The sequence below is a fragment of the Martes martes genome, assembly GCF_963455335.1.
Source record: "Martes martes genome assembly, chromosome: 9".
NCBI lineage: Eukaryota > Metazoa > Chordata > Mammalia > Carnivora > Mustelidae > Martes > Martes martes.
Window position 1 is genome coordinate 84,949,642 of NC_137896.1, and position 16,538 is coordinate 84,966,179.

The following is a 16,538-nucleotide window of genomic DNA, read 5'->3' on the forward strand; positions in this document are numbered from 1 at the left end:
CCCAGCAAACGCACAAAACCCTGCTTTAGGTCCCCCGCGTGGGACTTCTTAGGAAACGGGGCGGGGACTTGGGGCTGGTTGGCGGACGCTGGACCCTGCGTGGCGCGCCTGCGCGGTGCGGCGGTGCACGCCTTCGAGCCGGAAGCACATGTCGGAGCTGGAGATAACCGGGCATGGAAACGGAGATGGAGGCGCAGAGCGCCGGGGCCGAGGACGGCTTCACCCAAGTCACCCGCAAGGGTGGCCGGCGGGCGAATAAACGGCAGGCTGAGCAGCTGTCCGCCGCGGGGGACGGCGGGGACGCGGGCCACATGGACACGGAGGAGGCCCGCCCCGCGAAGAGGCCCGTTTTCCCTCCCCTCGCCGGGGATGGACTCCTGGTACTAGCGGGGACCGTGGGACGGGAAAGGGACCGGAGCCAAAGGTGGGCCAAGCCGGTGGACCAAGCAGGTCTCTGGGAGATGTTAAAAGTGCGGGGGCTGTTCTTTACTGACGTCCTTAAAGAAGTGACTCTCTTGCACGAAGTTCAGTTTTTCAATTAAAGCTTCTTGTGGAAGAGCTGTCAGTTTACAGCTCCACCTCCATCCCTCGATACATCTCCGACTTGTGTGTTCTTTTATTGTAGAGTGGGAAAGAAGAAACCAGGAAAATTCCAGTCCCAGCTAACAGATACACGCCATTAAAAGAGAACTGGATGAAGATATTTACTCCTATTGTAGAACATTTGGGACTTCAGATACGGTTTAACTTGAAGTCGAGGAATGTAGAAATTAGGGTAAGGAGAATGTCAACCATTCCCAATATATTAGGGTTTCTCTTTCCTACAGGGGTGAAAAGGCGTGAATAGACTTTCCTTAATGGGACTTATTTTGTTAAGTGGGTCGTTATACAGTTTTCTCAAGTACTATAGTGAGTTTGAACTTCTTGAATGTCTTCAAAATCTGCTTCAGCACAAATACTAGTTGAATTCATAAGGTGGACAAAAGGTCATAACCAAAATATTGGTTATGCCTGTGCGTGTATTTTATGATGCTCCTAGCGGAGCAGGGAGCTGGATATGGGGCTGGATCCCAGGACCCTTCAATCATGACCTGAGCTGAAAGCAGCCACTTAACTGAGACACCCAGATGTCCCTGAACATGAGTACTCCGTACTCTGTTTTCCAGCCTCAATTCCAGGCATCCCTTGGAGTCTGGCTCAAGTGCTTTCTTCTTTAAGATTGCTGTGTGTTTCAGTCGTTTCTGCGGAGCCTGCACTCTTACTGTGCTGGGCTGTCTTACGACTTGCAGAGTCATCAATTTGGATTCCACTCACACCTGTTGGGACTGCAGGATGCCAGGCACACAGTGGTGCTTTGGCATGCCCCACGTCATTTTTTTTAATCTTTCAGACAGGCCTGTGAAGTAGTCATATCTCCACCGTTTAGATGTGAGGAAACTGAGTCAAAGGAGTAGGTTAGTCAGAGTCATCAAAGTCGTTCACTAATAGGTGAATCTTGTTAGTCCTGAAAGGATCCCCCACTCTGACCTTTTTATTTTACAAATGAGAAAACTTAAGACCTGGAGCACCTATGGTACTTTCCCAAGTTTACATACAAGATTGGAACTGGGAGCTAGTTTTATACGTGCATTATACAACCTTGCGTAGTTAGAAATTTGTCAAATATGTGGTCTCCTCAACTAAATTGGAGTCTTTGTGGAAGAATGGAAATGATACTTTTGGAATCAGACCTGTTTCAGAATTCTGCCTTTTTCACATTTCAGTACTTCAATTTTCTCAAATATAGAACTTATCGTATTACATAACTTTCAGAAGCTGTTGTGTGTGAAGCACCTTTGCGGTGCCTGTCACTTTCAGTGGCTGGGATTTTATGAATAGCAGCTATTTCTGCAGTTATCTAGTAAAGCTTTTAAGGACAAGATCCCTGCTTAAACCATTCGTGGTAGTTAGTCCTGGAGTTGGTGCTTTGGGAAACATCAGCATATGATGATGATTATAAGCTGATGATCACTCCTAGTGTTGTACTAGAATATTTTCATCTCCAGTCATAATATGTGCCTCTTTTTTTTTTTTTTTTTTTTTAAACAGACTTGTAAAGAAACCAAGGATGTTAGTGCGCTGACAAAAGCAGCTGATTTTGTGAAAGCCTTTATTCTTGGGTTTCAGGTGGAGGTAAGTGATTCCATGACATCTAAAATAGGTGCTTAAAAACACTTAATATGAGGAGCACCTGGGGGGCCCAGTTGGTTAAGTGTTGCCTTCAGCTCAGGTCATGATCCCAGGATCCTGGGATTGAGCCCCACACTGGTCTCCCCACTCTCTGAGGAGCTTGCTTCCCCCTCTCCCTCTGTCTGCTGCTCCCCCTACTTGTGTGCGCTCTCTCTGTCAAATAAAATCTTTTAAAACACACACACACACTTAATACGAATGTTTCAGTGGTTGGGCTTTTTAAAAAAATTGAGTTTTCTAGGTCTGGTGAATTTTAACTTAATAGTTATTCTCAGGTATCTAAACGGAAGGGCTTCAAAGCATTTATATTTATGTTGTAGGACGCACTTGCCCTCATTAGGTTGGATGATCTCTTCCTAGAGTCTTTTGAAATTACAGATGGTGAGTATAAGGTGGTCTTTTCCTGTTAACTATTGTACTGCCGACTTTGTATTGCTGGGGACTCTTAGTTTTCTAATAGCATCAGTTGATCTGTATTAGCAGGTTTTAAAAATATATATTTTTGTATCTTTTAGTAGGGAAATTTAGGTAGTGATTAAAGTTCATTATGGAGCAGGTGGTATCCTGGAATTGCATGTCTCCTGAGGCTTTGATCTCTCATTTAGTGAAACCCCTAAAGGGAGACCACCTGTCAAGGGCAATAGGAAGAATCGCTGGTAAAGGAGGAAAAACCAAATTCACCATAGAGAACGTGACACGGACACGGATAGTTTTGGCTGATGTGTAAGTATCTGATCTTGGGAAAATTACTGTCCTAATTTATATTTGACTTTTTGCTTGTTTCAAGAAGTCATAAAGTTTGTACTTTAAGCATAATATTGCTACTGACTCTTTGTCAGTATATGGTTCTGAATGAAATACGTAGTTACCTCGAAAGCAGATTAAGTTATCTGAGGAAATCTTGGGAATTCTAGCTTTTTTTCCTCGGTTAGCAATAAAGAACAATAAAGGGCACATGGTGGCTCAGTCGGTTAAGTGTCCGCCTTCGTCTGGGTTCCCTTGGGCTGGGAACCCGCCTTCGGTTGGGTTCGCCTTCAGTCTGGTTTGTGCCCAGCCGGGAGCCTGCTTCTCCCTCTGCCCCTCCCCCCCTTCATGCTCATTCTCTCTGTCTCTCCCTCTCAAATAAAATCTTAAAAAAAATAAATAAATAAAGGAAATGTTTAGAATTACTATTTAAAGAAGTTACATGACAGGTGAAGATTTAAATACTATCCAAGGGGACTCCTAAACCAATAGGAGACAGCAAGGAGTGGGGTTTTTTAATGCCATTGTGACTTTCCTTTTCAAGAAAGAAATATATGTGTATAGTTTTATACATATTTTAAAACTATATATAAAGTCCTTTCATAAAAGGACAATGAGTATTGCACGTTGGGTGAAAAACCTGGGAGCAGCTCTATGTGAACAGAAAGATGATGATACAGGCTTAAAGTAAGGGTGCAGGAAGTCAAGCTGGGATTAGCCCTCGTGGGGGTTGAAGCTGCTGCGGGGCCAGGTTGGGGTTGCTGGCAGATGGTGTGGAGATTAGATAATGCCGTGAAGTTGGGGGACAAAGCAGGTGACTGACAAGAGGAGGGACGTGCCTGCGGCTAAGCACAGAAATAATTATATTTAAAATCACACTAACTTGGCTGTAAACTCGGTCTCACCACTTTTTAGAACCTAAATTTTAGACTGTTTTACACTCCAGGGATAACAATGATACTATGTTGATGCTCGGTTACTGGAAGACAGGTTTATTATAATTTTGATCTTTGTGAGGGGAGCCTGAGGGGGCCATGAGGAAAACTTGTTTTGCACTAGACATTTTAAAGTATTTTGAAATGCATACCACATTTGGAAGTATCATACGTAGCCCTAAAAACTTTTGCTAATTTAGAAATCTAAAAATGCAACTGATGTGCTAATCAAATTATAGATATTATGAGTATCAAATTCTAAGTATAAGCCTGCTTCCCCCGCCCCGGCCCCCCCCCCCCCCCCCGCCTGCCTCTCTGCCTAACTGTGATCTCTCTCTCTCTCTCTTTTAAATAAAATCTTTTGGAAAAAAAAAATTCTAAGTATATTGATGTGTTAACATAAATTTACTAGTCGAGCTGGTTTTTCTAACAGCTTTACTGCAGTATGATTTACATACAAAAAATATTACCGTATTTAATATCCTGTTCAGTGAGTTTGGGCCAAATCTATAGTCCTTTGATCCCACCTCAGTCCCAGGCAATCACTAATCTTTCTGTCATGGTTTTACCTTTTCTAGAAATTTATATAAATGGAAATACACAGTATGCAGCCTTTGGGGTATGGCTTCTTTTAATTAGCATGCTGTTTTGAGTTTCCATTTCGTTGGGTATGTCAGTAATTTCTTTTTATTGCCAAGTACTCTTGTAAGGTATTGCATTTTGTTTATCCATTCAGGTTTGATGGACGTTTGGGCTGTTTTCAGTTTGGGTTATTATGAATAATGTTGGCTATTTTTGAATTACTTTTGTATCTTTCGGGGTTTTTTTCCCCCAAACTGAATTGCATACAACTTGAACTTGAGTATACTGTCTTGAGTGTTCAGTATAAATAGGCTAATTGGAAATCCACACGTTCTTCCACTTACTAATTATGGTATAACCATAATGTGGACTGGTATACACCCGTAGGTGTTTTTGATGAGTTGCTGATAACCTGGTGGTAAAATACGGTATGATGTGAGCAAGATAAAAAACTAAAAGCTATTCCCAATGTATTCAGTGCTTCAAATGGGAAATAGTGTTGCCTGTGTTGTCCCGAGACCTCCATAATATCCCAGCCACTGCCCCATCACTTTGGTGGTTTTGGCAGCAAAACTGCTCACACTTCATTCGTGCTCACTGTTCCTCATCTTTCCTGCACCATTGTCAAGAGTTTTTATCAAAGTTAGACACACACATACTTGAGCAAGCCCCAGATTTCTACCACCAACCTCTATTTCCTCTTCCTCAGAGGAACTAATTTCACCTCTTCCAGGTAATTTTTAAAAACTATTCATCTCCAGATTTTCAAATATCGTGTTTATATACCAGCTTTTTTTTTCCCTCATCATTGTCTTTCTACTATGAAAGATGAAAATTTAGCTTTTTTTCATCTCTCCCCCAACTTCTACCCCATGTACTCAGCCCTTCTGACAACCAGGTTGCTCATGCATCCCTGAGCTCCCCATACGCTGTGGGTTTTGTGAGACCAGTGTTCAGCGTTACCTGTGCACAGGGTCAGCGCTCGGTGTGTCAGCAGCCAGCCCGGGTGATGACCGTGCTTCTGTGATTATTCTGTCTGCCCTTTACCACTTTGTTTTCACTTGAAAAGATTTTTACTCACGTTTGTGCTTTCTGATTATCAGTACAATTGAGTAAAAAGCTGTACGTTGTCGTATCGCCCCGCGGTGTATCTGGGTGCATCAAACGTTTGAGCAGCCTCTCCTGGAGCCTCCTTCCTCAGAAGCACTGCTACCCTCTCTGCCTGGCGCCCATTTGGCGTCCTAGGTTCTGCTTTCATCTGTGCCCTTCCGCTATGTGAATCTCTTGGTTGTTGGGTTCTCTTTCCTGAGTATTCCTTAAGGTTCTTTTGTTTTTCTTTTTTAATTTGAAATTTTATGTATTGCAAAATGAGCACCACGGTAGATCTGGTTAACACCCATCACCACAGTTACAAATTTGTTATTTTGTGTGTGAAACTTTTAAGATTTACTCTTAGCAACTTTCTATCATGTAGCACGGTGTAATTGACTAGATTGACACACTGTACTTTATATCCCCTGGACTTCTTTTCTAACTGGAAGTTTGTGCTGTTTGACCCCCTTCATTCAGGTTGCACACCCTGCCACCCCTGAGTACACCTCATTTTGGTGCCATATATAGTCCATGAGCTAGCTTAGCTAACATTTTTTGAGAACTTCTAGTTCCAAAGGTGTCCTCTCTCCTGGCCGACTATACAGTTCTGTTCTATAAATCACATCCATTGAGAATTTTGAAGACCTTGCTATATCCAAGCTTTCAGTGTTGCTGTTGAGAGGTCCAGCGCCATTTTTATACCTGATTCTTCGAGTGTCCTATCTGGCAGTTGTATTCTCTTCATCCAGTGTGTTCTGAAATTTCATAGTGCTATGTGTTAGCGTGGGTCTATTTTTATTTATCTTCCTGGGCCCTTTCAAACTAGACACTCATTTTCTACAATTTTCAGAAATTTTCTTGAATTACTTTGGTCTCGCTTTTCTTTCCCCCTTCCTATCTGGAATTCCTTTCTGTAACTCTATTCTTAACATCATACCCTTGATTCATGGGTGTATGAAAGTAGTTTTTCTGACCTTACTGATCTGATTTTGTTTTTGCTGTTTCATTCTTTTTCCCCTGTTCTCCATTTCTCTTTCTTCATCTTGCTGGTTGTAGCCTCTGTTTTTTGTAGTAGATGCTTCCATCGGATTCTGGAGATCCTCCGTGTGTGCGCCCCAAGTAGAAGAGGGGGGGCAGTAAAAAGACCAGAAGCCCTGAGCTCATGGGGTCTGGAGCATGGGGGATGCCAGCTGACCGTAGGCTTCGCTTAGGGTAATTGCCAGGCTGTTTCTGATGCATCTTTTAGTCTTTTTTAAGATTTTATTTATTTATTTGAGAGAGAGGAGGAGAGTGTAGAGGGAGAATGAGGAGCAGACTCCCTGCTGAGCAGAGAGCCAGATGTGGGGCTCGATCCCAGGACCTGGGGATCATGACCGAGCCGAAGGCAGACGCTTAACTGAGCCACCCAGGCCGCTTCTCTTTTGGACTTTTTTATTGAGCAGGTCAGGTTCCCGCAGAGAAGCATTCTCTAGGCTCTTTGCTGCCAGACTTTGAAGCCTGGTTAAGGAAGATAGTTGAAGGTCTCAACATCCAGTGTGCAGATATTTACTTCCTGTTGCCCATTTTTAACATGATTTTACTACTTCAGCTGTACCTGGACCCCTGGTTGAGACACCAGGTCTTTTACCTTTCCCAGGGAGCAACACCGCGCATCCCGCCCCCCCCCCCCCATAATTTTGCCAGTTACAAGGGGTGGTTGCCTGATTGTATACAGAGTGGGGAAGAAAATCTAGATCATCTTGAACAGACTGTCAGTTTTGCCCCCATTTCAACATGCGTGAGCCTGTCTGGATGACTGAATGTTCTGCGATATTCCCACTGACAGTTTTGGTGTCAGTTACTGACATTTTGGAAGATGGGCTCAAAAGGACAAAACACTGTATTATTCATTTTAAGTCAGTCAGCCAAGAATTTCCCTTAGTAGGGTCTGGATGATCCTGAGTAGTGAAGAAATTTAGATAACCTTGAGAAAGCTTTGCAGTTGAAATCCAGATGCTTTAATTAAGTGCAATGTTACTTCCATTTCTGGGTACTTAATACCACCTCTGCCATTGTGTAATCATGGGCAGGTGTGTTTGTTTTTTTACTTGTAAATTTCTTTCCCCATTTATAAAATGGGAATACCACCTACCTTAATAAAACTCATGTGAGGATTAAAAGGGAACACATAAAGCCCTAGCACATAAAAATTACTCACTTGGTGGTAGCCATTATTAGCCAAGAATATTAAAAAATTCATTTCTTAAAATTGTTTTTTGTAATTTTTATTGGGCTATAATATACATACCGTAGAATTCCCCTTCAAAATGATTTTTAGTGTATTTAAGAGTTGTGCTACCATCACCACCATTTTTATTTAAGAACCTGTATTGTGATTTTCCAGAATTTCTGGATCATGGGATTTAGTTAAGGAAATGCTTTTGTTGCTAACTTGTCTCACATTCTCTTGCAGGAAAGTTCACATCCTTGGCTCTTTCCAAAACATCAAGATGGCAAGAACTGCCATTTGCAACCTCATCCTGGGTAATAATAATGTATAATTATAATAATATTAATAGGGAATTTAGAACTCAAACCTCGTTTGCACATCAGCTCAAATTAAGCACAATGTTAAAGATTGCTAGTAGAAACTCTTAGAGGTTGGCAAATGTGGACCTAAAGAAAAAAAGGAATATTTTTGCTTAGATTTTATCAGTTTGCTAGAGAAAAGTGTTTATTGGGTTATAGTGCTTAAATCTTTGCTGTGTTCCCCTGAGGTGCAGTGAAAAGCCATTCCAGAATAGCAGGCAGTGTGTTTTAGGCTTCAACGAAGAGAGAGCTGCTGATCACCATCAGTCAACTTAATTGATGCACTTTGTCTTTTTTTTTTTTTTTTTTTTTTTGAGGGTGAGTGAGCATGAGCAACTGGAAGGAGGGGGAGAGAATCTTAAGCAGACTCTGCGCTGAGGGCAGACCCCAAGGCAGGGCTCGATCTGACGGCCCTGGGGTCATGACCTGAGCCAAAACCAAGAATCAGACATTCAACCGACTGAGCCATCCAGAGGCCCCAGTCCTGTTTTTCAAACTGTGCAGCAAAGTCAGTAACTTCTGGTACCAGATATAGGATTGTAGTAGTTTGCTTTAAATGGGATTTTCCATCAGTGCCCAGATCTGACTGACTAGCTTCTTTTTTTGAAATATTTAGATAAGTCAGTGCCTTTGACTCTTAGGATGTAAAATATTTTTGGAGAATATTTGGGTATGATTTATGGTTCTTCTTTTGATTTAAGAGTGATCCACTGGAAAATGTGCTCTTTAGTTGTAGACCGCCTATCATGTGTCTTCTATTTATGTGAGTATATTTGTATAGATGTGTTTCTTTTTCTCTGCAGGAAATCCTCCATCTAAGGTTTATGGCAATATCCGAGCTGTGGCTAGCAGAGCAGCAGATCGATTCTGATTTCAAATCAGGGACCTTTTGTCTTTGGACTCTTAGAGAAAAAGCCCTTGCCCTCTGCACATGCTTATAAGAAACCACACAAAGAATTTTTCAGTCACGTTAAGCCTCCATCACTTCTTCTGTTCTCAGCCAGAAGCATCAACAGAAAGGTTTGATAATGTTCACATGCAGCAACTTGAGGATAATTCCCGTCTGAATTTATTATCATTATTGTACTTATACATTAATTATAATTTGTCACTTCATTTTAAATAAAAGATTTAGTTTATAATTTTCCTATTGAGAAACTTGTTTAAACAGTCCTATATGAATTTATTTATAAGTTTATAACTTTTTATAAATTTATAAACATTTCTTGTCTATGGAGTGTAATTAAAACAATCAGCTTACAAAATCACTCTGAATCCTGACACTACTGAGTGGTATGTGGGCTTTTTAGAAGCAGCAGTTTGGAAACACTGTTTTGAACAAAGGCTAATCTTTTTACCTCTTTTGTAGTTTATAAAATTAAAGACATCACAAAGTTGATGTGAGGAAGGAATTTTATTTTTCAAATAAGCACTCGATGAAAGTAGCCGACCTTACCAATGTTTGGGTGAAGGTAAAATATGGTAAAAGAAGGTTTTTACCAGGAAAACTACAAAATTCTGCAAATATAAGAGCTTGTTTTAACTAGTGTCTGCCTATTCAAATACTCATTTGGTAAGTATTTAATGCGTTAATCTTTAAAGTATTTAATCGTAGCAAACACTAAGAGGTAGGTAGAATTCTGGACAATTGAGGCTGTTGGTGGACAAAGAGCAGAAAAAAATGACTGCTCTTGTGGAGTTTTCATTCTATTTCAATAACCAAGGAAGACAAATGTGCAAAAATACCTAAATTCTGTCAGCAGAGAGAAAAATGCTCTGGAGGAAGAAAAGAGTGGAGATAAAGGAGACGCAGGTGTAGGGATATGTTTACATGGGGTGGCCAGGAAGCACCTGAACAGACCTGGTGGCATTAGCTGTGAGGTCTGGGGTAAGGGAGACGGTACAAAGGCCCGCAGCAGCAGGCCCAAAACTCCAGGAACCACAGGAGGCAAAGGCAGTGGGAAGCAGAGGAAGAGTGAGTAGTAAAGCAATCAGTTAGGGCTTTGTAGGTTGTAATGATTTGTGGGTTTTTTTTTTTTTTTAAAGATTTTATTTATTTATTTGACAGAGATCACAAACAGGCAGAGAGGCAGGCAAAGAGAGAAGAGGAAGCAGGATCCCTGCTGAGCAGAGAGCCTGATGCGGGGCTCGATCCCAGGACCCTGAGATCATGACCTGAGCCGAAGGCAGAGGCTTAACCCACTGAGCCACCCAGGCGCCCCATGATTTGTGTTTTTAACCAGTGATAAAGCAGATCTATCTTTACTTATAGCTTATAGTCAAATATCAAACATCAATTTATCAGGGTTTGTTTTTTTTTTAAATCCAAAAGAAGGGAAAAAAGACTACCTCATAGGAAAAAAATACTATCTCATGGCTGTGGAAGCCCAGCAAAGACAATTATGAACACACACAGGCAAGTTTCAAATATTTTATTTTCTTATTCATACAGTATGAAGTTTTCTAAAGATCCCACAACATGACATTTCATGCAGAAGAAAAACTAAACATTCAACATAAACCCCTCCCCCACCCACACTAAAAAAAAAAAAAAGGAAAGGAAAGGAAAAAAAACCCTCGTTCCCCAGTAAGGAAATAATGTTTGCACTATTTTTCTGTAACGCCAGCCAAGATATGCACAAGCAAGAGAAATAGAAAGCATTTGCTAAAATATTTGTAACAAATACTTATGTACAAAAAATTCACAAAAGACTAGTTCCCCCTTGAAGCAGAGCACATGGCAGTTGACACTGGAACAGATCAAACCACTGGCTGGGATTATAAGCCACGTACTGATCCAGAGGAAGAAAGTTACATGTAGTGGAGATTTTCAGTTTGAACATTAACATTTCCAAAGTTTGGCAACATTATCTTTTAAAATTATGCAAATTATGTAAACAAGAGGTACATTTTAAATTGATCTACATGCAAAACTCCATGTCATGCAAGGACACCAAGCACCGGGATTTTTCTCTCACAGACAGAGCCCATGATGTGCAGCACTCAGTTGAAGGAACAGCGATGGCAGGCAGGTGTGCCCAATTTAAGATTCGTTTACCTTGATTCAACCTGCCCTTTTCCACTTATGATTATAAAACCGTTTTTCTAGAAAAACTATACAGGGGAAGACTACTTTCCTAGAAAGCCAACCAAAACGTTTTCTTCCAGCCAATAGTACCTTTGCAGAAAAGGGAAGGGATAATATCAAGTGGTGGAACATGATAGGCTACTTTTATATCACACATTTAGTAAGTTAGCATCCATTACAAATACGGGCAAATCAAGAAAGAAAACCATCATGCACTCTCTATGCCTTGTCGTAAAGACATTCAAAAGGTATAAATTTAGATAAAATTTTGCTCTTCTGTGGCATCAAAGTTAGTAAGACTTCTTCCATTTAAGTCACAAATATATGTGGGCGTTAAGATACACACATGTACATTAAGTATCATTAATTTTTAGATGAGCTGCAAGTCTTTTGAAACAGAAGGGAAATTTACGGTTCAAAGGTAAGTTTAATGACAAACTATTTACCCACATACTGAAACGAATGGATATCTTAAGTAGTTACGTGATTCCATCAGGTATTATTAAGAAATGTCTAAGGAAAATCGTGATTGCCTCAAATGGCTTCTGGCCTTTCCACAACTGATAACTTAACGTTGATTCAGGGACACCTACTAAATGTAATGGCTCCTAGTTAAGCAATAACAACGAAGCAGCCACAAGCTCTGTGCAGTGACTATATGAACACAAGAATGAGCTCTTGGCAGGAGCACTGCACTACACTTTCTCCTCAAGCAGGGATATAGTAAAAGCTGCTCAGCAATGAGACATAGTCCCTGGAAATATCTTCATAGGTATAAATAAAATTACAAACTCCTTTGTTACAAAACTGTAATTCAGGTAAATAGGACGTTAACAAATGCTTTGTCAATCTCTCAAAGGAGAAAGCACAGGAAAAGGAAAATAGCTGGCCTAACACCCGGCTCAAGTCGTACAATTTTCTATCTATATATAAAACTGTGTGAAATAAAAGTAAGGATGTTTTATGTTCTGCTTGGCACTTTTGTACTCTATCATTTTGTTTCTGAATCAAGTAGATTAAATTAAAGCCAACCTACTACACATATAGAAAGCTACATATATCTATATATAAATATTTACATATGTATATATAGATACTTTCTCGTTATAAAAGATGAAGAAAAATAAATTAAAAAGCCAACCCCTTCCCTTTCTTCACCACATTGATATGCTCTTTTCATGTTGCTGTCCTTCAGACTTTAAAGTGCTACACTGAGTTATTGAGAGAGTAAGAGTTCAATAACACTTAGTTGGCTTCATGAGGCTCGTGTTGGAAAATGTGGCTTCACAGAGAAAAATACTTCCATTTAAATACACAGAGAGCATTGCTGGACGTCTTGAGCAGATCTTCAGAGATGGAGAAGAAAGCAAAAGTGTTGGGTGGTACTCTTAAAAAGAGTCACACATCTACCACCATCTTTTTGTGGATATCTAGGCCACCTACAACCTGCAACAGATAGGAACAAATCAAGCTTAACCACGTCTGAAAACTCCTTTTTACTAGTCTAACCAACCTGAACCAAAATTAAAATTTAATACACTACACTTTATTCTCAGAAATTGGCTATTTTGATTGTTTTTGTTTTTAAACCTGTACCACCTACCTCTAGTTAGAATTTTCATGGCTTCTTTCTCCCAGGATAATAGGCATTTTCTTGTGTTCTAGGACAACGGTTGGCAAACTTAAAAGGGCCAGAGTATTTGAGGCTTTGTAGGCCACATGTAATTTCTCTTGCATTTCCTTCTCCCACTTTTTTTTTTTAAAAGATTTTATTTATTACAGAGAGAACTCAAGCAGGAGGAGGTGCAAACGGAAAAGGAGAAGCAGGCTCCCTGCCGAGCAAGGGCTTGATCCCAGGACCCAGAGCCAAAGGCAGGTGCTGAACTGACTGAGCCACCCACAGGTGCCCCTTTCTCTTACTTTAACACTTTAAAAATGCAAACTGTTCTAAGCTCAAAGACACACAATACAGGCCATGGGAAGGATCTGACCCACTCTATTTGCCAACCCCTGCTTTTATATAAAGTTTAATATCAAGTAATAACCAGAGGTCCGCATAAAAATGTATCCACAAAATCCAGATATGGGCTTGTCAGTCTATTCTAGAAGGTAGTAAAAGGTACCAAATGAGTAAACTTTTCTGCACATTATTTTCCCATGGGCTTGAAGATGTGTTGAGTTGTTACAGACATCTCAGTGAATAATGACATGGTAATCTACAAGTGTAATTACCTATATTTGGAGGACAGTCTATTAAGTACAATCTACCTAAAGAAAGTATATAAGTCATAAATGTTCACAGCTTCATGAATTTTCCCAGAGTAATCACCCTTTAAAGTAACTAGCACCCAGATCGTCACCGGGACTCTTCTGTGGCCTGCCTTCCAGCCATCTCCCTCCTCCTGCCCTACCACACACACAGAGGGAGCCACTGCTGTGACTTTAACAACCTGGATTAGTTTGAGATCTTTTTCGTGCCTGACTTGCTTCACTGAACATGTTTTTGCTAATCCATGTTGTTGGGTATAACTGCATCTGTATTATTTTTCAGTTTAAACTTACTTTAAACGTTTATTTGAAAAATAAAGCTTGAACAGCCAATTGGTGCTGCAACTTCTGCTATGAAAACATCAGGTTGCTATGCTGCCCTCATTCTCTGTGTCCTTTTACATAGAGATGATCATTTAGACTTTTCAGCTAATATTCAGTATTTCCCTATAGGTCTCTGAATAACATTCCAACATTGCCTTCTCTTTGGTTTAAAGTTGTAGGCATTATCCACTGATTTCCCACCACACAAGAGGAAGATTTAGCTCTCACATACACACATCTCTTCCATTTATCTCCCACCCCAAATATTTCCCACACCACCCTTCCAATAGTTCCAGCTTCATTTTGATTAGGCAAATTCAGCATTTTAATTATAACTATATAAAATACTATTTACAGCAAAACAGAATTGCATACTGCACATCTGTTCTGCTACAGTTAATAATTATCTTCGTTGCTGGGTATTTTATGTATTTCACTAGTTCAGTCTCAAACTTTTGTTCTAAATACATTCAAATATATGATGTAATTCTATCAATTTTATTATCTTGAAATTATTCCCAGAGCTTTCCCACCTGCTACAATCCAGGCCTGTCATCTCTGGACCTTGCTTCACCATCCTGGAAATTTCCTTCTCTCATGTTGGATCTCTGCTTCCTAGACCCCTCATTATCATTTTTGATTTACAACCTTATTATAGTGGGAGCACATCTTCTAGTAGTTTCCCAAAAAGGGAAGCCTTGCAATACTAGAAAATGTCTTCATTCTGCCATCCAGTTGAGTTTGTAGAGAATTCTACTTCGGAAATAACTGTCCTTTGGAATTGCAAAGGCAGTGCTCCACTGTCTTCTAGTTCCTACTATGCTGCTGAGAAGTCTGCTGTCCTGACGATTTTTGAGTCTTCGTATAAAGCCTCTCCCCACCACTCTTTACCCCTGGTCTTTGCAAGTTGGATCGCCATCTCGTTTCCCCTTTTAAAATTCCATGACATTGTGCTAGCCCCAGAGTATTTTCTAATTTAAAAAAAAATTTTTTTAAAGATTTTATTTATTTATTTGACAGACAGAGAGCACAAGTAGGCAGAGAGGCAGGCAGAGAGAGGACGAAGCAGGCTCCCTGCTGAGCAGAGAGCCCGATGTGGGGCTCAATCCCAGGATCCTGGGATCATGACCTGAGCTGAAGGCAGAGGTTTTAACCCACTGAGCCACCCAGGCGCCCTGACCCAGAGTATTTTTATGTACTATGCTAGATACTCAGTAATCCTTTCAGTCAGGAAACAATATTTCTGGTTCATTACTTTTGATTCATTTTTAGTGACTTCCTTCCGTCCATTTTCTCTCTGGAAATCCTAGCATTCAGGTGTTAGACTTCCTGCAATGGATCTCTAAATTTAAATTTCCAAGAACTCTCATATATTACCTAAGTTTTAAGGATTCAGTATATTATATGCCTGAGAATGACAGATTTTTGTTTCAGAGGTATCAAAATGGAAATATGCTTATCTTTACTTACTCTCCCTTCCCACTACTCCAACCCTCACCCCCCAATCTATGCCTCCCGTTACCCAGCCTACAGACTTCACCCTCTCCAATCTCCCACTACAGGGCAGGAGAGTCTTAAGAGCAGGAAAGGAGATCTAGTGAGCTAAATGCCTCTTAGACTAAGCCATTCTGTTTTTAGCTTCACCTTCATCCCCACTTTCACTTACTCTGAGCCACCAGTTTCTGAGCCTTTCAGGGATTCTGCATTATAAATCAAGCTGCTTCTCAGCTTTCCGGGCTGATAGCTTAGAATTCATTTTTTTCTCCTGTTAAGTCAGCATACTGACTTACAGGCTATTGAATCTAGTTGTTATCCTCCCTACTGTCTTGTCCTGTGGGTTCATAAACCTTTACCTTTTTAGTTTCACTAGAGTTTGGAGAGCAAGCAAAAGTAAATACAGTTCACCCTTAAGCAGCACAGGGTTTAGGGATACCAACCCCCCTATGCAGTCAAAAATCCATGTGTAACTTCTGACTCTCCCAAAGCTTAACTATTAATACCCTACCGTTAACTGAAAGCCTAGCTATTAACATAAACAAAACATTTTGTATGGTATATGTGTTACATACTGTATTACAATGAAGTAAGCTAGAGAAACATTAAAATCACAAGACAAAAAATATGTACAATACTTTACCAAAAAACAAAAAACAAAAAAAAAACCCTGCACAAAAGTGGGCAAGTACAGATTAAACCTGTGTTGTTCAAAAGTCAATTGTACGCATGTTCAGATCAACCCCAACTTTAATCCTGTCGCTAATTATTTCTATTTTATCTGTATATGTTAACTATTCTGAAAATTTTAAAGAAGCAAACAGGCATGTGGTCTCTTAAAGTAACGTCCCATCTTTCATTGCTATAGCTTGAGAAACCAGAATTAAGGAGGACTCAATGAAGCCAAAGTTATGGGCTTGATCGATGATCAGTAAAGTTGGTTTAAACACAAAAGTTTTCTACACTCCTGAACTGTGCTCCTTAAAAATACAAAAGGAATTTATCATAAATACCGGAAATGAACTCAAAGCGTAGCTTATGTCTTTAGCATCATTTCTATAACTACAGATGTATTTTAATTTCCTTCCACTGACTACTGATTTATATATAATTTTAATTTACATCTTATATTTACTAAATATAAATGGAGTCCATCTCTATACATCTCTTCTACATCACTGGGCAAGAGTCTTCCATTTTTATTTGTTCCCTCA

At 40.1% G+C, this 16,538-nt stretch overlaps 2 protein-coding genes across 2 annotated transcripts in view; one reads left to right on the forward strand and one right to left on the reverse strand.

The window, feature by feature from the left end:
• The first annotated feature begins 57 nt into the window (after positions 1-57).
• Positions 58-9,308, forward strand: PNO1 (partner of NOB1 homolog). The gene is made up of 7 exons (XM_080813777.1): positions 58-380; positions 626-775; positions 2,089-2,172; positions 2,550-2,610; positions 2,835-2,952; positions 8,035-8,105; positions 8,954-9,308. The coding sequence occupies exons 1-7, from the start codon at positions 174-176 to the stop codon at positions 9,019-9,021; spliced, it is 759 nt and encodes a 252-aa protein (XP_080669903.1). The 5' UTR covers positions 58-173; the 3' UTR covers positions 9,022-9,308.
• Positions 9,309-10,567: 1,259 nt separating this feature from the next.
• The window catches only part of PPP3R1 (protein phosphatase 3 regulatory subunit B, alpha), a 74,953-nt gene continuing 68,982 nt past the window's right edge, over positions 10,568-16,538 (reverse strand). The window contains exon 6 of the mRNA XM_080813778.1: positions 10,568-12,684. Within this exon, the coding sequence (XP_080669904.1) occupies positions 12,637-12,684 (48 nt within the window). The 3' untranslated portion in view covers positions 10,568-12,636. The remainder of the gene's footprint in view (positions 12,685-16,538) is intronic.

Excerpts from the sequence above, each read along its gene's own strand:
- PNO1 (XM_080813777.1), top strand. The coding sequence starts at position 174 with ATGGAAACGGAGATGGAGGCGCAGAGCGCCGGGGCCGAGGACGGCTTC. Across the intron at positions 2,173-2,549 it reads TTCTTGGGTTTCAGGTGGAG|GACGCACTTGCCCTCATTAG; the intron begins GTAAGTGATTCC and ends TTTATGTTGTAG. Across the intron at positions 8,106-8,953 it reads CATTTGCAACCTCATCCTGG|GAAATCCTCCATCTAAGGTT; the intron begins GTAATAATAATG and ends TTTTCTCTGCAG.